Raw genomic sequence first — 26424 nt, 5'->3', positions numbered from 1 at the left:
GCTTTCAAAATATTATTTCTTTACACTTGGAAGGCTATGAAAGCTTGAGTGTTGGAGACTGACAAGACAGTAGAAAATAGGAAGGAAGATGTGGCAAACACACTATGTAAACACAGGGGTGGTGTGGAGGAGAATTATACAAACCCATCAGTCACACACAGCTAAATGTCAAGTGAATACCATGCATCTCCCATAATTAGAAGTAAATGAAACTTTTAGATCTTTTCAGGATTCACCAATATGCCCATTGTGCTGCAAAACATTTAAAGGAACATAATACAAAATGTTATAGATCAAACTGAAAACTTCTAACAATCAACATGTAGCAATACAATTCCCCTCGTTCTCTTGGTCCCTGTTCTTTCTTTTCGGGAAGTCTAGTCCCATAATCTGTCATATAGCTCTTTGGCTCAACTCTAACTCACTCCTTATCCAACTTTCTCTTCAACTTTCTGTCGCTGGAAACATGGTTTATGTCGTGTGGATGGTCCACAAACTTTGAACAAGGCTGTCTGACTTCCTTCCTAGGTTTGTCCCTCATTTCGTCCTAGATTCCACTGTGTTCAAGGAGACAACAATGGTTCCTTCTGTCCCTGTGGGATTGTTATTTGAATTTTCCCTGTCTCACTCTTCTGGTGTCTCTCTCTGAACATAGTGCTGGCATATATATCTGCTGATATTTTCTAGAGTGTCCAGGTCCCCTGGGCGACTTCTTGGATTAAATGGACCTCTTGTCACCACTTGAAGAGAATAACCCTTTGATGGCATCACAGACTCTTCAAACATCCATATAGGCCGTCTGACCTTGATAACTCCTCAAAGCTTCTCCCTTTCAAAACCACTGACTCACAAACCCCGGACCCCACAAGTGGCATATGCTTTCACACATCACTGATCTCCCTCAAACTCATCTTTCACTCCCCCTGATGATTCAGATAACTTCTTTGTCCCCTCCCCTCTCTGCCCCCTCTCCCTCCTGGCTGGCTTCCAATGTTTACCCAAGAGGACCTGGTGGATGTTTTGCATATTCAAGGATATTAGATTTCTTTGCAAGATACAGTGTCTGCATTTTTTCTGCACTTGTTTTTCTGCCCCCATATTGCTGTAGACTTGAGTAAGACGAGAGGTCCCACGATCTCATTCTTGTTCACATTAGACATTGTTATAACATCATATCAGTCCAAAATACATGTATCAAATGGAGGTACACGAGAGCTGTATCTTTGAATTAATTAATTAGATCAATAAATAAAACCAAACTAAATAAATGCAACCATTTACTTCCGCTCAGATTAAACATGAGTGTCTACCTACCTAAACCTTTTATTGAAGATTAAAAGCTAAGTATATGTGACAAATTAATGTACTGGCCATTGTAGATTTGTTTTTTTCTTTAACAATCTTGTAGCAAACAGCCCCTTTGAAGTACATCCCACTTGAGAAAGACTGAAGACTCTCCCCTCCCCTCTACACTCTTCAAGGTATTCATTGAGCCTTTAGTATTGCTATTGATTGTTTGCCAAGTTCAATACCATTATACTACAGTAGTTGACCACTCACACTCCATCAATGGGGCTGCAGCAACATGATTTTACAAGCAGTCATGTAGCAGCCTTATATTGTATCTAACCCCTTGCTACGACTTAATGAAGTGGTTGTATCCCTCATCATCTTCAAATGTGGTGAACCCCCCAAAAATGGACTTTTAAGGCCAAAGACATAGAGAGGTTTTCTGAAGTTCTTTTCCTTGCCAACCATCAACCAGCCAGTTCAGCTTCAGATGAGTCACAGCCATTAAGAAGCCCTCTTCTGTCCTCTTATTGTTTCATCGCCTAGAGCATCAAGAAGAGATCAAGAAAGCCAGTCCTTTTTTATTTATTTATATTTGGACAGCTTTCACAATCCCGCTCACAGTTTCTCTGCCCTGAGGACACAGTGAGTTAATTCTAACTTTCCATAATAGTCTGGGTCTCAAAATGTAACTTCACTTGTAGGTCTTGAAGATTGAGCGCACTGAGTGGTGAGGAAACTCGTGTCGTTTATAAATCATTAAAAATCAATGATTTATTTTTGAAGTACTTTGTTGTTGTGTCTCATCATGAAGTTAATTTGCAGTCAGACATCATTAATTGTCCCCTAATTTATTATATTTCTTCCTAATTTTCACCCCATTTCACTTCATCATGTGACCTCAGCATTAAGTGGATTAAATAATCTCTTCTCCTCACACAGTTCACCTTTACTGCCTGGACATGATGCGGAATAACTTTAAGCTATTGAGAACTTCTCATTATAAATGCCTTTCTTCAAAACCTGTTCACACAAAAGGCAATAGAGTTTCAGCATCGGCATCATGCCATGATTCGATGTAGGGCAGCAAGTAGTACATCTACATTGTATACAATCACAGCCTCTAACAGTCATGACATGTAGGAAGATGTGAAACAGATGTGTTGACTGCTTCGTGTGTTTTTCCACCCAATGCTGCACAGACACACTTCTACTTGGGAAATAATTACTATTCATTAAAGCTAGCTGCTAGATTCTCTGTAACCCTCTTCCTCCCCGGATGTCCTTCAGCAATCCTAGCACCTGTCATTCTGTCAGCCCTCAGTCAGCCTATCGATTCACAGATCTTTACCCGAGCATAGAATGCTTGCATGCCAATTTCTCTCTCCCTCTTTTTCTGGGCTGACCTTTATTTCTTTAAGAGGTTTTGGCAGGGATAAATAAACCACCATGAACTTTATTCAATTTGAATATTAGTCTTCGTCCAGATCATACATTTGTCAGCTACTAATACATACATATTGATTTGTGGTTGTATCCACGACAACAGTCCAAGGTAAAGTTTGTCCCTCCCTGCAGAGTAACATTGCAATAGCAACACATCAATACTACTCAGATTTTAATATCATTATCAGAACACTTAAGCAACTGCCAAAAGGTTAACACCCCCACCCCCCTGAATGCATATTTGAAATACTGTGCATTCAAGTTTTTGTTTTTATATTGACAGAATACAAATTAATGCAAACTTAGTGGGTCTTCTTTTTACTATTTAATATAAGAACATTTACATCCTGTTAAACATTGAGAGAAACAAATCTTTTTGATCAAACAATAAGAATAAAACGTTACAGTGCCTTCAGACAGTATTCACATCCCTTGACTTTTTCAACACTGTATTCTGTTACAGAATTTAAAATAGATTAAATTTAGATTTTGTGTCACAATATCCCATAACGTCAAAGTGGAATTATGATTTTAGATTCTTTTTACAAATTAATATAAAATGAAAAGCGGAAATGTATTGAGTCAATAAGTATTCAACCCCTTTGTTATGGCAAGCCTAAATCATTTCAGGAGTACAAGTATATTTAACAAGTCACATCATACGTTGTATGGACTCACTGTGTGTAATAATAGTGCTTAACATGATTTTTTAATTGGCTCAAGTATCTGTAAGGTCCCTCAGTCGAGTAGTGTATTTCAAATACAGAGTCAACCACAAAGACCAGGGAGGTTTTCCAATACCTCACAAAGAAGGGCACCTATTGGTAGATGGGTATATCCGTTTGAGCATGGTGAGGTTATTAATTACACTTTGCATATTGTATCAATACACCCAATTACTACATAGATACAGGTGTCCTTCCTAGCTCAGTTGCTGGAGAGGAAGAAAACCGCTCAGGGATTTCACCATGAGGCCAATGGTGACTTTAAAACAGTTACATGGCTGGAAAGAACTGAGGATGCATCAAAAACATTGTAGTTACTCCACAATACTAACCTAGATGACAGAGTGAAAAGAAGGAAACCAGTACAGAATATGCATCCTAAGGCACTAAACTGCAAAAAATCTGGCAAAGAAATGAACGTTATATCCTGAATACAAAGAGTTATGTTTGGGGGAAATCCTACGCAACACCCCTCTTCATATTTTCAAGCATGGTGATGGCTGCATCGTGGTATGGGTATGCTTGTCATCGACAAGGACCAGGGTAAAAACAAATGGAATAGAGCTAAGAACAGGAACAATTCTGGAGGAAAACCTGGTTGTCTACACTGGAGTTGCTTACCAAGATGACATTGAATGGTCCTGAGTGGCATAGTTATAGTTTTACTTGAAAATCTATTGCAAGACATGGACGTGGCAATCTTGATCAACAACCAACTTGACAGAGCTTGAATAATAAAAATAAGAAAAATGTGCGAATATTGTACAATCCAGGAGTGCAAAGCTCTTAGAGACTTACCCAGAAAGACTCACAGCTGTAATCACTGCCAAAAGTGATTCTAACATGTATTGACTCAGGGGTATGAATACTTATGTAAATGAGCTATTTCTATATTTCATTTTCAATACATTTTTCAATACATTTGATTAAAATGTCTAAAAACATGTCCCCATAATGGGGTATCGTGTGTAGATGGGTCAGATATAATTTTTGTAAATCCATTTTAAAATCAGGCTGTAACAGAACAAAAAGTGGAATAACTCAAGAGGTGTGAATGCTTTCTGAAAGGACTGTAAACGGTTCTTAACAGAGCCAACCAGTAGACATATCAGTATGTTTGTGTATGTAGCATGTCCTATGTACAGATACAAATACATAAAACATTGTCATATCATCAAATATAATTATTTCATCCAGATACTGATTAGATATTTAATAGTCTTGATTGAGCTGTGTCAAGTAGTGTCTGATACACGTGGATGTAGGCTAAGGTCGGTCTATATGTAGAAAGAAAGATGTCCCCCACATATCAAATAACCAATGTAATAAACCATAATAGTGAGGTCATGCCTCTCTGAGGCCTAAGGACGTTGGCACCAGTCCCAAGACTTGCACACCAGGCAAACAGGCCACTGCTAAGTGATAGTGGTTGGCACAAGAGAAGGCCATTTATTTCCACAGGGATATTTACATACCAGGCATCCTATCACCAATGAAAACTAAATAGAGCACACATGAAAAGGGCTTTCCAGCCAGGTACATGGTGGCCATAAAAAGGATGACCGCCACGAACAATGAAGTGCAGCAAATGTAAAAAGAAGTGCAATTTGGCCGAATGGGAAGAAATTGAAGAAATGCACACCACTGATTGACATAAAATAATACAAAGTCAGAAAGAAGAACAACTGGGTAGTATGATAAGTGCCGCGTGCTGCCAGCCATGCTTAACTGTCAGTTACTGTCTTACGGACTGAGGCAGTCAGAGGCAACAAACAGGAATAAACAAAATAGCAAATAAATGCTCTTTGAAATCCTCTGCTGTACTCAGTGAATACTATTTATCATGTAATGAGAGGCGAGCCAATCAAGTCAAGGAGAGTTTATGCAGTCCTTTGCATGCTTAGATTTCAGACTGATATGCAAGTGGATGTGCAGTGGAGTGGAAAGTTGAACGTCTCTATTATATGATAATGTCCATAGTAATGAAATTGCAATAGTACATTTATTTGTTGTTGATAATGTTCATAGTCTCTCTCTCTTTCCCTGCTATCAATAATCTATTCTCCAGACAATTCATATTTCTAACAATTCCCCAAACTCATAATTCAAATGGTAATTGATGACTTTACTACATGACCTACACATGTACAGGCATAAAATAATCCAAGCACAACACCTCATTTTATTTCAGCAATTCCACAACATTAATGCAGTTATTGGACTCTCAAAACATCATAAATCATTGGAGAAAAATAGTCAACTCCCTTTCTTGTGGGAATGTTTGAATGGTTTACACAGCATAATAGACCCTCCTTGATTGATTGGGTTTCCTCCACTGTCCTGGCGATTAGCTGAAGGGCGAGTGCTGATTTCTTGATGACACCAAGATAAATCACTTTTATTTATAAACTCTGTGTTTGTGACTCCCATCTTATTAAAATAGTCTGAGGTTTTTCCCAGGTTGTTCAGAGGCACAGTGAGTTTTATCTGATGTGACAATGTGTGTTTGGTTCCCGTGCTCTGTGACAACCTTGTAAATGTTTGTTTTTTTACCTTGCAAATGCTGCACTTTATATATTAGAGACACAGAGGATTCGTACTGTGAAGAGGGACATTTAAATAGGTCTTCTTTGTCAAGACCAAAGGTGCCTTGCTCACTCTTGTCAAATGGTACAATTGATCAATCCTAGAAACACAGCTATTCCAGTAGTAGATTTATGACAGTAGGTTTTCACTCAATGTGTAGGTTTTGTAGATAATGAAAGACCAAATAGTACTTTAACATATGAAATGGAGATACCATAGCAGTACGGCAAATTGTTGAACCATCACAATCAGTGTAAAATATTTAAACATATCCAGATGTAATATTATACCAACAAAAATATATGTCCTCCAGCACATATTCATTTGAGTTTCAACATGTAGGCCTGTTGTGAAAAAAATGAATAAAGGTTTGAGCTAAAAAAAACACCTTTGAACAGGAATTGTGACTGACATTTACAGGTAAGATCCAAAATACGGTGTACTCATTAGAATGCAACTACAGTTGGCCAATTCCAAAAATGTGGTGTTATGTTTGCAAAATACAGTTGAATTCAGAAGTTTACATACACCTTAGCCAACTACATTTACACTCAGTTTTCACAATACCTGTAAAAATTCCATGTCTTAGGTCAGTTAGGATCACCACTTTATTTTAAGAATGTGAAATGTCAGAATAATAGAGAGAATGATTTATTTCAGCTTTTATTTATTTCTTCACATTCCCAGTGGGTCAGAAGTTTACATACACTCAATTAGTATTTGGTAGCATTGCCTTTAAATTGTTTAACTTGGGTCAAACATTTTGGGTAGCCTTCCACAAGCTTCCCAAAATAAGTTTGAATTTTGAATTTTGGCCCAGTCCTCATGACAGAACAGGTGTAACTGAGTCAGGTTTGTAGGCCACCTTGCTCACACAAGCTTTTTCAGTTCTGCCACAACTTTTCTATAGGATTGAGGTCAGGGCTTTGTGATGGCTGCTCCAATACCTTGACTTTGTTGTCATTGAGCCATTTTCCACAACTTTGGAAGCATGCTTGGGGTCATTGTCCATTTGGAAGACCCATTTGCGACCAAGATATTACTTCCTGACTGATGTCTTGAGATGTTGTTTCAATATATCCACATAATTTCCATCCTCATGATGCCATCTATTTTGTGAAGTACACCAGTCCCTCCGGCAGCAAAGCATCCCCACAACATGATGCTGCCACCCCCGTGCTTCACAGTTGGGATGATGTTCTTCAGCTTGCAAGCCTCCCCCTTTTCCCTCCAAACATAACGATGGTCATTATGGCCAAACATTTCTAGTTTTGTTTCATTAGACCAGAAGACATTTCTCCAAAAAGTCTGATCTTTGTCACCATGTGAGTTGCAAACCATAGTCTGGCTTTTTTATGGCGGTTTTGGAGCAGTGGCTTCTTCCTTGCTGAGCAGCCTTTCAGGTTATGTCGATATCGGACTTGTTTTACTGTGGATATAGACACTTTTGTGCCTGTTTCCTCCAGCATCTTCATAGGGTCAATTGCTGTTGTTCTGGGATTGTTTCGCACTGTTCACACCAAAGTATGTTCATTTCTAGGAGACAGAATGCATCTCCTTCCTGAGAGGTATGATGACTGCGTGGTCCCATGGTGTTTATACTTGCGTGCTATTGTTTGTACAGTTGAACGTGGTACTTTCAGGCATTTGGATATTGCTCACAAGGATGAACCAGACTTGTGGAGGTCTACAATTATTTTTCTGACGTCTTGGCTGAGCTATTTTGATTTTCCGATGATGTCAAGCAAAGAGGCACTGAGTTTGAAGGTAGGCCTTGAAATACATCCACAGGTACACCGCCAATTGATTCAAATTATGTAAATTAGCCTATCAGAAGCTTCTAAAGCCATGACATCATTTTCTGGAATTTCCAAGCTGTTTAAAGGCACAGCCAACTTAGTGTATGTAAACTTCTGACCCACTGGAATTGTGATACAGTGAATTATGTACTTGCGTCATGCACAAAGTAGATGTCCTAACCAACTTGCCAAAACTATAGTTTGTTAACAAGAAATTTGTGGAGTGGTTGAAAAATGAGTTTTAATTACTCCAACCTAAGTATATGTAAACGTCTGACTTCAACTGTATATTCAAAAGGTCTAGCCTGAAAATGAAACACTCAGCTGAATGTGCTTTTTATCTGAACATTGATTCTCCATCATAAGGCATGATTTTATTTTGTTACAAATATTTTTTTGGTCTTTGCACTTGGTTATCTAAAAAGCAATATGTACTTTCCACATCTGGATTTAGATGGAGCAATATGTACACAGCTGTATCCACAGACCTTTTGAAATCCTCTCAAAAGGATATTTCAACATTTAAGACATTTTAACCATTCATTTTGCCACTATGTTCAGCTTCTTTTGGTAAAGTAATGTTGCTGAATAAAGAAATAGAAATATTTACTATTGGGCTTCCCAACCAAATTTTAAGCACAAATACATATTTTACAGGATTTTGAATGCCAGATAAAATGGAAGGGCAAGGATAACATTTTTGGGGATGATTATCATAATAAACCGTTGAAGGGATAGTTCACCCAAATTAGTGGCTTAGTTTCCCTGGCACTGTTTCCACATGCTAATGTTTTGGAATTTGTGGCAGAAATCCCATTCAAGTCATGGGACCGATATTAGCATTTTTCACATCCAAATCATGTCCACATTTCTTAAAGTATCTAAAGTTGAATGTAAAGCCCAACAAAGTCACTTATGAGTTTAACATGATGCACAGAAAATTCTAATATCGTTCATGACTTTGTGCCACAAATGCTAAAACATTAGCATGTGGAAACTGTGCCAGGGAAACTAAACCAAAACATGTATTGCTGTCATACCTTGTCCATAGACTGCTTACAGGGTAAGGAAACCAATGTGTCATTTTGTAATTTGGGTGAACTATCCCTTTAAGCATAATCAACCCATTCAGCCCATCAGACTCTTTTTCAATGAAATCATTCTGTAACCAAAGAAAAAAGCGTTAGAAAGGGAAATCCTCTTCTGTTTCCTCAACTTACTGCCAACAGATGAACAATCCAGAGCAATTATTTTCCAAACTCAGTTCCTCGCTCTTTATATTAAAAACTATCTGTGCAAAGCAAAATCTGTTGTCATGACATCACTTCACATCCAACAGAGCCAACACACTCCGAGCTCTGTCAACCAGTGTATAGGAATGCTCTAGACATCTCAGAGAAATATATGTGCATGTTTTCCAAACCAGATGGATAAATTGGCAACTGACTGAAGAGTAACCAGCAGCGCAGCACAGCACTCTCTGGACTCTAATTTAGACTGAGCTAGCTGCACAACTGGCCCAGCTCTGCCTCCGAGGAATTGGGCAGCTTGGAGTTGAAATTCTGGAGGGAGTCTCGGATGCGCTCCACCTCACTGGTGGAGAGCTTGAGCCTGTGGCGGAGCAGACATGAAAAGAGGTCCAATGCCTGCAACCCAGGCGGGGAGAGCCGGTTGATGCGGTCTCTCATCTCCAGCAGCATATGAAAGGCTGCGTCCTGGGTGCCTTGCGTGTAAGGGTAGTCCAGCTGCAGAATCAGGTCTTTGATACCCTCGGGGTCAAAGTGCATGCTGTAGCCGAACACCTTGAGATTGTTGATCTTCATGTAGCCCAGGTTGGACGTGTGGTCATCTAGGTCCAGGGGTTCGTAGAAAAGGGTCTCGTTGACGGTGGGGTCATCGGTCAGGATGCGGCTGCGCAGGTAAATGTGCACCGTCTCGAAGAAGGACTTCCACTTGGTGCCCAGCATCAGTGTCCAGTTGTAGCACTGCAGAGAGGCATCCACCTTAGTTCTTTCCCAGTCTGGGAAGTCCTGCTGGTTGACAGGCATGAACCAACTCTCTGAGTGGCTACCCCCAAATGGGTTGACATAGATGGCAGGCACAGGCTCCAGGGTACTGTTTTTAGTAGAGCAGATCTGGAATGAGATCCCCATTAGCATATGAATGAGGTTGGATTTGTTTTTGTTGCTCTTTAGAGTGAGGAGCATGCGTTTCCTCCAGGCTGGGTTGAACCAGCTGCCCAGACGCACGTCATTGCTGATGTAGATGGCATGGACCTCCATGCGACTGTCCAGCCGCTGGAGCAGGTACTTGAACTCTGCATCCGGCATGTCAAAGTCAATGTTCAGGTAGTGGTCCAGAGAGTTTGCTATGTTGGGCCGACACGAGCCCAGGTGCAGGATGTTGCCAAGGTGGCAGGAGCCACAGCGTGTGATGTTGTCTGGGGCACATGAGAGGCAGGATGACCCTTCTCCGACCTCACAGGGCACTGTCCCCTGGCAGGCACTACTGTGCTCTGCAGTGCAGGTGCAGCTCTGCACCTCCTCTGAAAACGTGCCCAGGACTCCATGCTCATTGCAGTACAGGAGTGACTGGGCCCTGTTCAGCCAAAATCCTGGTGTCCTAAAGAGAATAGAGCACAATATTAGGTAAATAAAATAAGCTAATTCGTGAAACAAGAAGAGAGACATTTGCGTAATGTGTTCTCCGCAAACATCAGTAGTCACATTTGTTATTAAGATTAACATAATTCTTTTCAATAACATAATTTGACTTTGGAATCATCTTTACTTAAAAAGCTTTATAAGTGCTCTTCATCAATAAATGTATTCATTCATTAATCCAATTACTTTCTTTTGACTAACACTATTGTAGCCTTTAGAAAGAACAGAGGAAGAGTGCATAAAAGACACAAGTGAAGACGATGTTTTAACTTTCACTTAACATCATCACATTTAGTGAGTGCCAAATAATGATTGATGTGGGCGTCCATCTTAGGGATTCAGAAGAATACCAAGAACCCCACGCAGAAGATCCTTCATCCACCTGTTCAGTTTACTCTGGAGGATAGGTGTCTTCCAGAGTTATGCATAGCATGTTCCAGAACTGGCACAACATACTTATGAAGGATTGTTCTTTTAAGTACTAATATGCCATAGCTAATGTGTTCTTTGATTTTATTAGATTTTACGTGCTATACTTAATGTTCACTATAAAGTGAATTTGAGCTTAAGTCTGTGTTCATGAATTATGTACAAGCATTGGTTGGATGAGATATTTTTGGTGCAACCACATTTGAGGGAAAAAAACTAAAATATTGTAAATAAATTAACAATTGAGTACTTTGCTGTAACTTTCTTCAAAGCTCTATGCTGGAGTTGCTTCTGCAAAGACGAGTTTTCCTCAACCGGTTGTGTATTGGGAATTGCACTACGTAAAGCTGAAATATGCAACTTATTCCTTTCCGCATTCCAAAATGAGGGATTATATAGCACATGATGATGATGATGATGATGATGATGATGTAGAAATCTTCTGGCTCAGCTGAGCTGAATAGATTGTTGTTATTTGTTTGAACAGAGTTTAATGAGTGCATGACAGCCAGAGGTAGTGCTTGTCACAGAAATGTGGGTGTTCAGTGAGCAAGTGGTTCACACCAACCTGTTGTCTCTAAGAGCACTTGATTACAGACATGCCACCGCAGACCTCACATCACCCAGACCCCTTCAATCAGGGTGGAGACACTAAACAGCTCTGTCTCTATATCATTTCAGATGCTTGGCCTGGTTTTCGCACAGCATCAGATACCAAATTGCCTCTAAATGACAGACAACTCAGCCAGGTATATGTGATTAAGGGTGTACTATTTTAACTATAGGGAGAAGTATAAAGACCTGACCCAACTAAAATAACTTCATTTGGTCAAATTACTTGATATAAAAAAGGACACAAAGTGGTGATAAAATGCCATGAAGTGTTTGTAAGTGGTTCTATGTAATAATTAACGTAATTTAAAGTAGGTGTAAGATGTTCAAAAGCCAATATAAAGACGTTTTCATCTCTGATGTGGCAGATATTATAATCTATTTGTGGAAAGATTTGAGAGCATGTAATGTTCCCATTATTATACCTTTCTCTTGGGAGGCTGATCCTTGGCAATTTGGGACATCGCTTGCTCAGAGAGAAGAGTTTCCTCACAATCTTCTGGGCTTTCCCAAGAATCAAATTGGTGCTGCTCTCCAATTGGATGTAGCGCCTCTGGAGAGCTGCATCTGCTGCCCAAAACTTGAACACCAAGGATGTGTTTAAAAAACGGTCTGTTGGTAGTTTTTTCATGAAGGCCTTGAATTCGTCTAAGAAATTGAGAAACAATCACAAGAAAATAAGATTAGTGTTTTATTTAACAGAAAGTCAATCATTTCACATATCCATCAATACACTACATATTTTTTTTTAAATACAAGGTATTTTAATTATGGATGGTAACTTTTATTGTGCAATTATGGTCCATATCTCAAAATCTACCATGGACAGCTCCTGGTATTTATATTCTTGGGATACTGTGCTAATTTAAACTATGCAGAGACTTCCTACTTATGCTCTAGGAAAGTTGTCTGACATGAGGTATCCTATCAAATCACTGCAATGAAGACACTTTTTTTTTTACAAAGCCCGACTGGGTGAGACCTGCAATTGTTATGGGGGCTGGAGCTTCTATTATCCCATGTGCTACTTTTGGCATAATGCAAGTGAGTAAATTGCAGTGCACTGGCGGGCTCAGGACATTACAGTGCTCAATGATCCTGAGTGAACTACCTCGGGCTCCCAGAGCCAACACCAAATTAGTTTGATAACATTAGCTTTGGCATTACGGTGTTAGTTTTGCACATTCAACGGCTCAATTGTTTTACACATCAGGCTCACGGTCTATTCATACTATCAATTTGAAATGCATGTGATGTAGCAATAGGATTGATGGATCCCTTAGTGTGTTCAGTGTTAAATGCTTTGTTTGTTAATGGTAGTAGTCAATTATTTAATTGCTTTCTATCTCGATAGATATCCTGCGTAATTATTTATTGACATGGGCATTACACCAGAGGAACTGCTAGTGAAAAAACCTTACCAGATGACTCGGTTGTCGGCATATTATCACATGCAGTTATGGTGCACTTTGGTGCTCTGACAAACACTGCGTCCCTTTTTTTTGGAAAACAGAATAAGCAGTGGTCAGTATATAACTGCCTTACTTACATATCAGGTACAAAGCAATCAGAGATGTTATGCCCTTATGGTTACCTACTTTCATCTGACACAAGGAGGCACTGTACTTGCTGATTTCATATGTGGTTAGACACTACATTATGCCCACATCAAATAACACATCTTCTTAGCATGTACTTACGTATTCTAACCAACCACCGGACAAGCCAAGGCTATCCAGTGGTAATATCATAGAATAAAAACCGCATCTTTCACTTTGCTCTCCTATAGCTTGCTGCTCGTCAGGCTCACCCACATACAGAAGGGAAACATTGGATGCATACCAAATGGCACCCTATTCCCTTTATACAGTAGTGTACTACTTTTTAACAGGGAGCATGAGGACGGGAATAGGGTGCCATTTGGGATGCAGACATTGAGTCTCTGCCTGACCAATAACTGGAGTGATCAATTCCTCTGCTTCCCTCCACATGCACTGTATAACCCAGGCTGTTTGAATGATCATTAGGATTCACAGCACACAAAAGGAATTTGTCAGTCTATTCCCCTTTTTCTGGCATTTATGACTTTATGTTCAAATTGATGGACAATATCGGCCTTTCGAAATGTGTCAGATAAAGGGATGAGGTTATATTCCATAATGGACACAGCCCATTCTCATTCTGTTGGGTGTATTAGTGATTCATGTGACCATAAAGAGAACGGACAGGAAACTGATGGCTGCCTCATCTTGTTCATTTAGCTCAAAAACAAGTATTTTGAATCATGGTTTTGCATGGCAGTGCTGCAACTATCATTTTATATTAGGCAGGGTGAAGCCATTATTTTAAAAGAGGACATTGCTCTGCCATAAAGCTTGTGTCTTTGAGTTGTATGTTGCAATACATGTCAGAATTACAGAGCAGATGTTGTCTGCCTGGAGTACAGTGAGATATCTTCCCATTTCTCAATGGATTAAGCTTAGTAAATACAATAAATCACGTTGTTTCTGAATACTGCACCTGTCAGGATTGAATCTTTAAGGAATTCCCCTTGGATTCCCCACAACTCTTCCATTTCTTTGATCGAAGAAGTTATAAACATATTGCTAAAGAGATCTAAGTTTACCATCCTTCCTTCAAACACATGTCTTCTTTTTTCTTTCCATGTGTATTCTACTCCTACTGGAATACTTCAAGTGGAAAACACAGTGAGACATGGCTGTCAAGCCATCATCGCAAAGACATCAAATGGTTGCTTGTGGCACTTTGACGGCAACTACTATACAGTGCTTCCACCATATTTGACATTATAGTTAGAATGCACTCACTATATGGTACAATGACATAAAGTCGACACTTGTCACAAGGTAAACTTGTCACAAGGAATGGTAAACTATCTGTAGGAACTACTGCAATTGATGTTAGCTCTTTATGAACAAGGTTCCAATTCTTCTATGGCATTTTTCAACACTTTATATTCCAGAGATAGGACTAAGAAAAACCTTTTCCCTTTCTCTCCGAATCAGATTCTGAAATATCAGATTCTGAAATATTACATATTTAGGGGGATCTTGTTGCGCTCAGACTGAGCATGGAAAATGCAATCTGTATCGGATTGGAAAGACATCATCATGTGCAAATAAACTAGTTGATGGATACTTTGATGGCTTTCTAGTGGCATATAATGTGATATGGAACTGGACTAATTAACGTTACGTTAATATCTTAATAGATGCTTTTGTTTAGAGATTACTCTAATCCCTTAAGGACTCCAATTTTCTAAACATTAATTAAGAAATCCCTTCAGAATGAGATCGTACCACTTGAGATAAACTGTAAAATGTGTAAGCTAAGACACTATACTGTCACACACTGATCTGTTTCACCTGTCTTGTGCTTGTCTCCACCCCCCTCCAGGTGTCGCCCATCTTCCCCCTGTGTATTTATACCTGTGTTCTCTGTTTTTCTGTTGCCATTTCGTTGTGTTCGTAAAACCTACAAGCGTTTGTTTCCCTGCTCCTGCCTGTTTCTTGCTCCTGTTTTCTAGTCCTTCCTGTTTTGACCGTTCTGCCTGCCCTGACCCTGTGACTGCCTGACGTTTTTGTATCTTACCCCACTATTCTGGATTATTGACCCCTACCTGCCCTGATAGATCAAATATGTATTACTCCCAGTCCACAGCCAAATAATGATGAGCAGAAGCACTGTGTTTGATTTGACAGTCGGAGAAAGCAACACATACTGTATAATTGTCACGTTCTGACCTTTATTTCCTTTGTTTTGTCATTATTTAGTATGGTCAGGGCATGAGTTGGGGTGGGTAGTCTGTTTGTTTTTCTATGATTTGGGTATTTCTATGTTTCGGCCTAGTATGGTTCTCAATCAGAGGCAGGTGTCATTACTTGTCTCTGATTGAGAATCATACTTAGGTAGCCTGGGTTTCACTGTGTGTTTGTGGGTGATTGTTCCTGTCTCTGTGTTTTGCACCAGATAGGGCTGTTTTTGGTTTTCCACGTTTATTGTTTTGTAGTGTTTGTGTTTATCTATTTTTATTAAACATTAATCAACATAACCACGCTGCGTTTTGGTCCGCCTCTCCTTCACCACAAGAAAACCGTTACAATAATCTTAACCAATGATAGGTTCTGGTATGCATTGATAGTTGAGCTCTATTGCCTTGTAAATGGCTTATAATTCTCTCTCTGTTGGATAACTCACAACGTAACATAATGCTGTCTAAACAGCCATTCACTTTCTTAATGTGAGGCTTGCAGCTTTTCCATCAGATAAACAAGTATTTCACCTAGGCTCAAGGAATACTGTGGTTTAACTATATTTTCAAGAGCCTTTCTTCAAGAAATCAATATTTTGTCTTGAACATATGTATGAACATTGTTCATATGAGAAATGCACCTCACTTTCTGTCAGTGCTGGTAAAGCCCGAACAATAAATATATTTGGCCTTTGCACACACAGTTGGGAAAGCAATGCTATCAGATTTCTGCTTATTGAACTCTGGTGGGTGATTTTAGTATGGACAAACACCACTGCCGTGCTCTAAGGTTTCACAAACTCTTAAAGAAGATCAATCTCCACTACTACAACGATTCCTCTTTCCAAGGTTGTTGTTTGTGACGATCGTCCTATGATATTAGTCACAGAATCTAAAGACATTCTTTTATCAATAATCCAAAATTGCAAACGGTTCATGGTTCATGATAAACACATGCATTTATGAATTGTTTGCATGTAATGTGGGGCTAGCGATGTCCTTCTGGTAAATTATTACCTTGTTGTTCGTTTGAGGGTTATCTGTTCATTTCCAGAGAATTGACAGGCAATGGGGTGTGTTCAAGTGCGCATGGTTTATTCAGTGTATGGGTATAGCGGAAATGTCTTATCCCGGGTGGATGTACATGTTCTTGTCCCAGATTGTATTTATGCTAAAAGAATGGTTGCACTGTAATTGATATGTGTGCTCAAGGTTATTCGTGTGTGTATCAGCTGAAGATGTTTAGATGTTATTTTATGCTGTTGAATGTTAATTGATCATAATGTTAATTGGCTTGTTCTCATTGGTTGCATCATAGGTATTGATATTTAAACCCTGTCATTCCTTCATTTGCGTGACAGGGAACAGGTTGGCATGCTGCTGAGTTTTCGGGTGTTATTGTAGCCTGGGTTTGGTTTGAAGAGCTCTATTTGATAGTTTATTATGTTTGTAAATAGTTGTACATTTATATATCCTCACTTTTGCTAATAAAAGCCTCATGGTAGAAAATAAAAATCAGTTCTGCTTTGTTGCTTCCTCACAGTAAACTCCAAACGCTGGGTCTTTCTCACAGTGCTGAAACATAAAAACCTGACACCGACTCCAGCTCTTGATCTAAAAAGCTCAGATAATTCAGTATTTAAGGTGGGGAGTGTCACGCATCAAGGTAAAAAAGAAGTGCAGTACATACGCTGCTATGTTTGTTGTTTACAGAAACATCTTTGTTGTGATATGGCAAAAAGATGTGGCTGTTTCACCATTAAGAATTCCAGCTTAAAAGCTAACGTGTGTAGCAAGATGGAATGTCACATCCTCAAGATGGCCTTATGATTTCTAAGGAAAGATCTACAGATGCTTGATAACTGTTTCCTTTGATATTGATATACTGTACACGTGAGTTTAGAAACCTATACATTTGGCCATGTTCGGAAACTGTCTTTTTGTTGTTGCCAAGAAAAATATCAAACTCCTTTTGTGTATTATGAATAGGCATGAAAAGTATTAAATTTCTCTTGCCAGGTCAACTTTGACAACAGAGAGTGTAACACTAGAAGCTTTGGTAAGCCCACCAGTTATTTAGCATGGCTGGTTGAAGATGTAATATTTTCCTCAGTCATGCGGTGAGATCAGACCTGAATAATAGATTGAGTGAACATGAGGAGTTCAATCATTCAGGGTTTGCCAAGCAGCTGCAGTGAGCTCCAACAGCACAAATATCATACCCCCCAAAATGCTAACCTCCCTTGTTATTGTAATGGTGAGAGATTTGCATGTCCTGGGGATATGATATTTGTGTGTCTAACTTTCTCACTCATTACTATTCACGCTTAATTCAGGATTATCCAGAACCATGGGAGCATCCACATTAATGTAGAAGTCTTTAGAAACATATTCTATTCTTATTTACAATAAAATTGACTCCAAAATAACACACTACATTATTTCCCATTTGTTTCCACTGGGCACAAAATAATCTGAAACACAACAAAAACAAACAGCAAATGCATTCGACAAATGTGTAGATTAACCAGCATGATGTAGTAGTTGCGTGCTATGAATATGGGTCCCCTAAATTGGAGGGAATATGTACAAAAAATGATGTAATTTCAAAACGGTTCACCTGATATGGATGAAAATGTCCTCAAATTAAAGCTGACAGTCTGCGCTTTAAACTCATAGTCATTGTATTATTTCAAATCCAAAGTGCTGGAGCACATAACTAAAACAATAAAACATGTGTCCCAATACTTTTGGAACTCACTGTATTTCTCAGAATACTTGCCTGAAAATAATGATTTTTATACTTTGTGAGCAATACATTATGAGAGAGATACTGCCCACAAAATATGTACTTTAAGTGCCATAGATATCACCTGCTGTCCATCTACCAAAGCCAATGCTTTGGGCACATTTCTGAGGAGATTTTGTTGAGCTGAGTCATATATTGGATCTACAGTAGCCCAGTTCTTGTAGCTGGGCACCAGTTTGTCTAACCTGACCAAGGGAGCGTATCAAGAATATACTGTTTCATTGCTCCTACAGCATGAAAGCAGTACACTCCAGTATGTTACACCAACAGGCCGCAGTTGGAATGAGACAGTGTACAGTCAATCTGGTCTCAGAGTAGCTTGTACTATTCTGTATGTAAATCTGTGACCCTCCATTTAGTATGTTATGTTATGTATTCATTAGAATTCTCATACATTACAAAAAAAATGTTATGTATTTGATGGTTCTGGATAATAAAATGTATTAACCTTGGGCATCATCAAGGTTGTTTGTATAAAGGAACTCAGATGGCCTAGTTAGATGAAGACAGATTGGATTTAACTATGCTGTCACGCCCTGGTCGTAATATATTGTGTTTGTCTTCATTTATTTGGTCAGGCCAGGGTGTGACATGGGTTTATTGTGGTGTGTTTTGTCTTGGGGTTTTGTGGGGTGTTGGGTGTGTGGCTTAGTGGGGTTATCTAGCAAAGTCTATGGCTGTCTGGAGTGGTTCTCAATCAGAGGCAGGTGTGTATCGTTGTCTCTGATTGGGAACCATATTTAGGCAGCCATATTCTTTGAGTATTTCGTGGGTGATTGTTCCTGTCTCTGTGTTTGTTGTCACCAGATAGGCTGTGTAGGTTTTCACGGTCCGTTTGTTGTTTTTGTGTTTGTTTTCTTCGTAATTAAACATGTCTCAAAAACACCACGCTGCATGTTGGTCCGCTTCTCCTTCGAGAACCGTTACATATGCTCCCACTTACAGTTAGTGCATTGTTTAAACTGATCTATTTTATATACCAAACATTACCCTTAAATTCCCTTTATGGCAGAAGGATTATTTGTAAGGCGGACATGCAATATTGTCAATAATTTCAATAGTCTTAGAGTTGTGAATGACAAAGCTTACATGTGACTCAGCATCTCCCTATTTGTCACGTTCTGACCTTAGTTCCTTTTTTGTCTTTGTGTTAGGTTGGTCGGGGTGTGAGTTGGGATGGGTAGTCTATGTTATTTTTTCTATGTTATATTTCTATGTGTTTGGCATAGTATGGTTCTCAATCAGAGGCAGGTGTCGTTCTTTGTCTCTGATTGAGAATCATACTTAGGTAGCCTGTTTGCCCCATTTTGGTTGTGGGTGTTTAATTTCTGTTTAGTGTCATTTGAACATCTTGGCCATGTTCTGTTATAATCTCCACCCGGCACAGCCAGAAGAGGACTGGCCACCCCACATAGCCTGGTTCCTCTAGGTTTCTTCCTAGATTTTGGCCTTTCTAGGGAGTTTTTCCTAGCCACCGTGCTTCTACACCTGCATTGCTTGCGGTTTGGGGTTTTAGGCTGGGTTTCTGTACAGCACTTTGAGATATCAGCTGATGTACGAAGGGCTATATAAATACATTTGATTTGATTTGTTCACCTGGCAGAACTGTTTCGTTTTCTTGTCGTTGTTATTTTGTGTAGTGTTCAGTTCTTCAATTAAAATATGACGAACACTTACCACGCTGCATTTTGGTCCTCCTCTCCTTCCACCAACGAGAATCGTTACACTATTTTAATCATTGTTCATTGATTCCACTGCTTTCCCTCCATGGGAGACCAGAGGAAACTCACAGCATGTTATTTCCCTCTTCTCCATCAAACATCTTTTAGGTGTGCACTTGCTTTGTTTCTTTCCACAGAACGTTCACCTTATATTACTTTACAAGTTGATTTTCTTGTGCTTTTAAATTGCTGCCGTAGAAGGCGGCTGACCCTCCCATAACCCACATCTTATCTTGTGATTAAGTTGTATCTGGATTTTGATTTATGTTTCAAAAATAGTGTTACTTCTTAACTTATGCTGTACCACTGAGTTTGAACTACATTGAACTCACACTTTTAAACTAGATTGTGATAAGACTTACTGGGCAGGTTGAAAGGCCTATGAAAATTAACAGTGGAAACTAGGGTTGCATCCCAAATGGCACCCTATTCCCTATTTAGTGCAACACTTTTGATCAGTGCACATAGAGCTCTGGTTAGAAGTAGTATACTATACAGGGAATAGGGTGTAATTTGGGATGCAGTTAGAAAATCCAAGTCACTGCTCTAATCTGGAGACTGCCTCTGACTGACATGCCGTTCACGATTCATTTTCTAATAGTAAATCTTGATTTTTTTCTTCATGCAGGAATAAGAGGAAGCAGTGACCTTGCTCCTCAGTCCTCACATATGAACCATACGTGATCCACCAATGCACATTTTTGTCTTTATAAATCGATCACAGTACATTTACTTGTATTTCAGCAGTGCAGGAATATGAGAGTACCTTGCTCCGAGACAGTGTCCTATGGCGATGTAGTAGCAATTATAGGTAAAACTTCACTGACAATGAAGAGCTTGTGGCAAGCTATAAATCGTTGCTCTCACGGTAGGGAATTTAAGGAAGTTTCGTCTCTCATCACACTATAATTTTTTTGGGCCTTGGGCAAAGTAAAGATAGAAATGTTTGCAAGGCTTATGTCGCACATTACATTTAGCAATGGGCTTGGGGCTTAGAAGCTCAAGAGGGAAGAACCAACCTGGGAGAGACTTGCTGTACCGTGGCTGGCACTTGAGCCAACATTTGAGCCATTGGGAAAGGTTTCCAAAGTGCTATATGTACTGAGTTGACTTTTTATTTTTGCTTAACCTTTAAAACATAGAAAAATAATGAAAAGCTTAGTGTCGTTAATAGGGTATTGTGAATATAAGAATACCACATTTTGTTTCAATTAAACTCAGAGTAATGAAGGACTCTTAATACCTATTCAACTTCAGTGTATGAAGGGCGTTTTCTATTGTCCTGATGGGTAGCTGTCCCACTGAACTTACACAACTCTACTACACTTACATTCACATTCAACGTTATCTTCTGATAGACATGCACAGACAGCTGCCTTGCTATTTAATTGCAATAAAAATATAAATTACATCGATTTTTTTTAAATTACATATTTGGACTAATAAGTAACATTTTGCCATTGTAATCTTGTGGTGGACCAGCCCACATATTACTCACACACAATAGCTAGTGTTTATAAAACTGCCTTTATAAAGACCTGAAAATGAACTGCTTAATACTGTTAATGACATCCTCACTTTAGAACTATGACATTTTATGAGCTGGACTCGACAGTGTGAGTCAGAGTCTAATTGAGCCAGTGGAGACGACCCTTGGCATCACAAACTGTCCATGTTGAATGCATATGGTCGCAAACAGACAGAAGGAAGTTCATTGTTATTCGCTACTGAGCTGATCTGTACTCACAAATTTTCCCTGACATCAGTTTAATGTTTTTCCAAATACATTAAAAACATTTAAGTTTACAACAAGCTCAATTTGCTACAACAAAGCACCAATATAGTCCAAAAAAAGTAAGTTATACACGTAAGTAAAACCCGCACATATTACAACATACTGTAGCAATATTTCCTGTTTGGCAGAAAATATTATAAACTTATTTTCCCAGAGAGGTAGTTGTATGTAAGCTATACCTTCACCTAGGCAGTGATTCTATCTCTTAAGGCAGAAAGGAAGGATGAATATTATCCCCATAACTACATTATCAGAAAAGGTCCCTTGGAAGAGCAAAGATTCTAGGAAATGAGAAAGTGAAAAGGAAGAGTATACATTACACAAGCCACCCCCCAGAGACATGTAATGCACCTCCAGCTGCCTTTATACAGTGGGCATGTGGTCCTTTCCCCTGAACAATTTATGCATGCGTCCCAAATCGCATCCTTGTTCCTATAGTGCACAACTGTTGACCATGGTCCATAAGGCTCTGGTGAAAAGTAGAGCAATATATAGGGAAAACGGTGCCATTTGTTACAAAGGATCTCTGCAGGCGATCCTGGTGAGAAATGGAGTCTGTGCTGAAGGATCCCAAAACCACGCTAGATTACCCCATGTGGATTTGATGCACCTATATGAACAGGCACACAGAGTGAACAATAGTAGAAGATGAACTGCCATGGTCTCTCCTATCTTTCAGCAGAAGAGAGAGGAGAGGCCTCGGTCTGCTATTCTATTTATAGCTCAATGTCTTTGTGGCAAGCAGTCAGATATTGAACAGCGTTGATTCTGTTTTTTCTCCCCCCAAAAAACTCTGTAAATTTCAGCATACAACACCTCCTCACACATCTGTTCTACTTTGCTGAGCTTACCGGTCAAGTTTGACGATGGAATACTTTCATCCCAAAAATAGAGACGGGGAAAGTTTAACTCACAATGTTTATGTATTCAATTGAACAAGAAAGTACGGCGCATGACATAAAGTTGTTCAAGAGAGTAGCAACGTTCAACTGGTGTTTGAAATAGAGAGCAGGTGTCTGCTGCTGTTTTAAAACCGTCCTGCAATTTTAAACCCGTCCTGAGACTCCTGCCATGTCTCCAGACATCCCCAAAATAAACAAAAACTGGCTCTCGGAGAATGACTGCACAACTGGTAAATAGTCGCTTATAAATACAGTAGATCAGTCAGTCAGGGGGCTAGCTGCTGGCTGAGACTTACAGTTGAAGTCGGAAGTTTACATAAACTTAGGTTGGAGTCATTAAAACTTGTTTTTCCAACCACTCCACAAATGTCTTGTTAACAAACTATAGTGTTGGCAAGTCGGTTAGGACATCTACTTTGTGCATGACATAAGTCATTTTTCCAACAATTGTTTACATATAGATTATTTCATTTAAAACTCACTGTATCACAATTACAGTGGGTCAGACGTTTACATACAGGGGGGCAAAAAAGTATTTAGTCAGCCACCAATTGTGCAAGTTCTCCCACTTAAAAAGATGAGAGAGGCCTGGAATGGGCCAAAATACCAGCAACAGTGTGTGAAAACTTACAGAAAACGTTTGACCTCTGTCATTGCCAACAAAGGGTATACAGTGGGGCAAAAAAGTATTTAGTCAGCCACCAATTGTGCAAGTTCTCCCACTTAAAAAGATGAGAGAAGCCTGTCATTTTCATCATAGGTACACTTCAACTATGACAGACAAAATGAGAAAAAAAGTCCAGAAAATCACATTGTAGGATTTTTAATGAATTTATTTGCAAATGATGGTGGAAAATAAGTATTTGGTCAATAACAAAAGTTTATCTCAATAATTTGTTATATACCCTTTGTTAGCAATGACAGAGGTCAAACGTTTTCTGTAAGTCTTCACAAGGTTTTCACACACTGTTGCTGGTATTTTGGCCCATTCCTCCATGCAGATCTCCTCTAGAGCAGTGATGTTTTGGGGCTGTTGCTGGGCAACACGGACTTTCAACTCCTTCCAAATATTTTCTATGGGGTTGAGATCTGGAGACTAGCTAGGCCACTCCCGGACCTTGAAATGCTTCTTACGAAGCCACTCCTTCATTGCCCGGGCGGGGTGTTTGGGATCATTGTCATGCTGAAAGACCCAGCCACGTTTCATCTTCAATGCCCTTGCTGACGGTAGGCTTTGTTACTTTGTTCCCAGCTCTCTGCAGGTCATTCACTAGGTCCCCCGTGTGGTTCTGGGATTTTTGCTCACCGTTCTTGTGATCGTTTTGACCCCACAGGGTGAGATCTTGCGTGGAACCCAAGATCGAGGGAGATTATAATTGGTCTTGTATGTCTTCAATTTCCTAATAATAGCTCCCACAGTTAATTTCTTCAAACCAAGCTGCTTACCCATTGCAGATTCAGTCTTCCCAGCCTGGCGCAGGTCTACAATTTTGTTTCTGGTGTCCTTTGACAGCTCTTTGGTCTTGGCCATAGTGGAGTTGAGTGTGACAGTTTGAGGTTGTGGACAGGTGTCTTTTATACTGATAACAAGTTCAAACAGGTGCCATTAATACAGGTAACGAGTGGAGGACAGAGGAGCCTCTTAAAGAAGTTGTTACAGGTCTGTGAGAGCCAGAAATCTTGCTTGTTTGTAGGTGACCAAATACTTATTTTCACCATAATTTGCAAATAGATTCATTAAAAATCCTACAATGTGATTTCTGGATTTTTTTTCTAATTTTGGTCTGTCATAGTTGAAGTGTATCTATGATGAAAATTTACAGGCCTCTCATCTTTTTAAGTGGGAGAACATGCACAGTTGGTGGCTGACTAAATACTTTTTTGCCCCACTGTATAACAAAGTATTGAGATAAACTTTTGTTATTGACCAAATACTTATTTTCCACCATAATTTGCAAGTAAATTCATAAAAATCCTACAATGTGATTTTCTGGAGTTTTTTTTTCTCATTTTGTCCGTCATAGTTGAAGTGTACCTATGATGAAAATTACAGGCCTCTCTCATATTTTTAAGTGGGAGAACTTGCACAATTGGTGGCTGACTAAATACTTTTTTGCCCCACTGTACACTAAGTTGACTGTGTCTTTAAACAGCTTGGAAAATTCCAGAAAATGATGTCATGGCTTTTTGACATCATCATCTGATAGGCTATTTGACATCATTTGAGTCAATTGGAGGTGTACCTGTGGATGTATTTCAAGACCTACCTTCAAACTCATTGCCCCTTTGCATGGGGAAATCAAAAGAAATTAGCCAAGACCTTAGAAAAATAATTGTAGACCTCCACAAGCCTGGTTCATCATTGGGAGCAATTTCCAAATGCCTAAGGGTACCACGTTCATCTGTACAAACAATAGTAAGCAAGTATAAACACCATAGGACCATGCAGCCATCGTACCACTCATCAAGGAGACGTCTCTTAGAGATGAATGTATTTTCGTGCGAAAAGTGCATATCAATCCCAGAACAACAGCAAAGGACCCTGTGAAGATGCTGGAGGAAACAGGTACAAAAGTATCTATAGCCACAGTAAAATGATTCCTATATCGACATAACCTGAAAGGCAGCTCAGCAAGGAAGAAGCCACTGCTCCAAAACCGCCATAAAAAAGCCAGACTATGGTTTGCAATTGCACATGGGGACAAAGATGAGACTTTTTGGAGAAATGTCCTCTGGTCGGATGAAACAAAAATAGAACTGTTTGGCCATAATGATATGTCTGGGGAAAAGGGGGTGGCTTGCAAGTCGAAGAACACCATCCCAACCGTGAAGTACAGGGGTGGCAGCATCATGTTGTGGGGGTGCTTTGCTGCAGGAGGGACTGGTGCACTTCACAAAATAGATGGCATCATGAGGTAAGAAAATTATGTGGATATATTGAAGCAACATCTCAAGACATCAGTCAGGAAGTTAAAGCTTGGTCGCAAATGGGTCTTCCAAATGGACAATGACCCCAAGCATACTTCCAAAGTACCTTTTGTGACTAGGGGGCAGTATTTTCATTTTGGGAAAAATAACGTTCCCGTAGTAAACGGGATATTTTGTCAGGACAAGATGCTAGAATATGCATATAATATAATATGCATACAGCCTAAGATAGAAAACACTCTAAAGTTTCCAAAACTGTAAAAATATTGTCTGTGAGTATAACAGAACTGATATTGCAGGCGAAAGTCTGAGAAAAATCTAATCTGGAAGTGCCTCATCTTTTGAAAGCGCTGCGTTCCAATGCGTCCCTATTGAGCAGTGAATGGGCTATCAACCAGATTACTTTTTCTCCATATTCCCCAAGGTGTCTACAGCATTGTGACGTAGTTTTACGCATTTATGTTGAAGAATACCCGTAAGCGGCTACATTGCAACTGGTTACCTGATGGCTCCCAGAGTGATTCTCGCATAAAATACAGAGGTAGCCATTATTCCAATCGGTCCTACTGAAAAACCAATTGTCCCGGTGGATATATTATCGAACAGATATTTGAAAAACACCTTGAGGATTGATTATAAACAACGTTTGCCATGTTTCTGTCGATATTATGGAGCTAATTTGGAATATTTTTCATCGTTTTCGTGACTGCAATTTCCGGGCTATTTCTCAGCCAAACGTGAAGAACAAACGGAGCTATTTCGCCTACAAAAATAATATTTTTGGAAAAAAGGAACAATGGCTATCTAACTGGGAGTCTCGTGAGTGAAAACATCCGAAGCTCATCAAAGGGTAAACGATTTAATTTGATTACTTTTCTGATTTCCGTGACCAAGTTACCTGCTGCTAGCTGGACAAAATGCTATGCTAGGCTATCGATAAACTTACA

General features: G+C 39.4%; 1 protein-coding gene across 1 annotated transcript in view; it reads right to left on the bottom strand.

Annotated features, from left to right (window-relative positions):
• Positions 1-5444: 5444 nt before the first annotated feature.
• Positions 5445-26424, bottom strand: part of LOC135514213 (BMP/retinoic acid-inducible neural-specific protein 3-like) — a 118492-nt gene continuing 97512 nt past the window's right edge. Inside the window, exons 7-8 of the mRNA XM_064937529.1 lie at positions 11976-12198; positions 5445-10468 (exon numbers count right to left, since the gene is read on the bottom strand). Of these exons, the coding sequence (XP_064793601.1) occupies positions 9349-10468; positions 11976-12198 (1343 nt within the window). The 3' untranslated portion in view covers positions 5445-9348. The remainder of the gene's footprint in view (positions 10469-11975; positions 12199-26424) is intronic.

Source organism: Oncorhynchus masou, chromosome 3, assembly GCF_036934945.1.
Source record: "Oncorhynchus masou masou isolate Uvic2021 chromosome 3, UVic_Omas_1.1, whole genome shotgun sequence".
NCBI classification, from domain to species: domain Eukaryota; kingdom Metazoa; phylum Chordata; class Actinopteri; order Salmoniformes; family Salmonidae; genus Oncorhynchus; species Oncorhynchus masou.
Note: the sequence above shows the minus strand (reverse complement) of the source record. Positions and strands in the feature narration are given on the sequence as shown.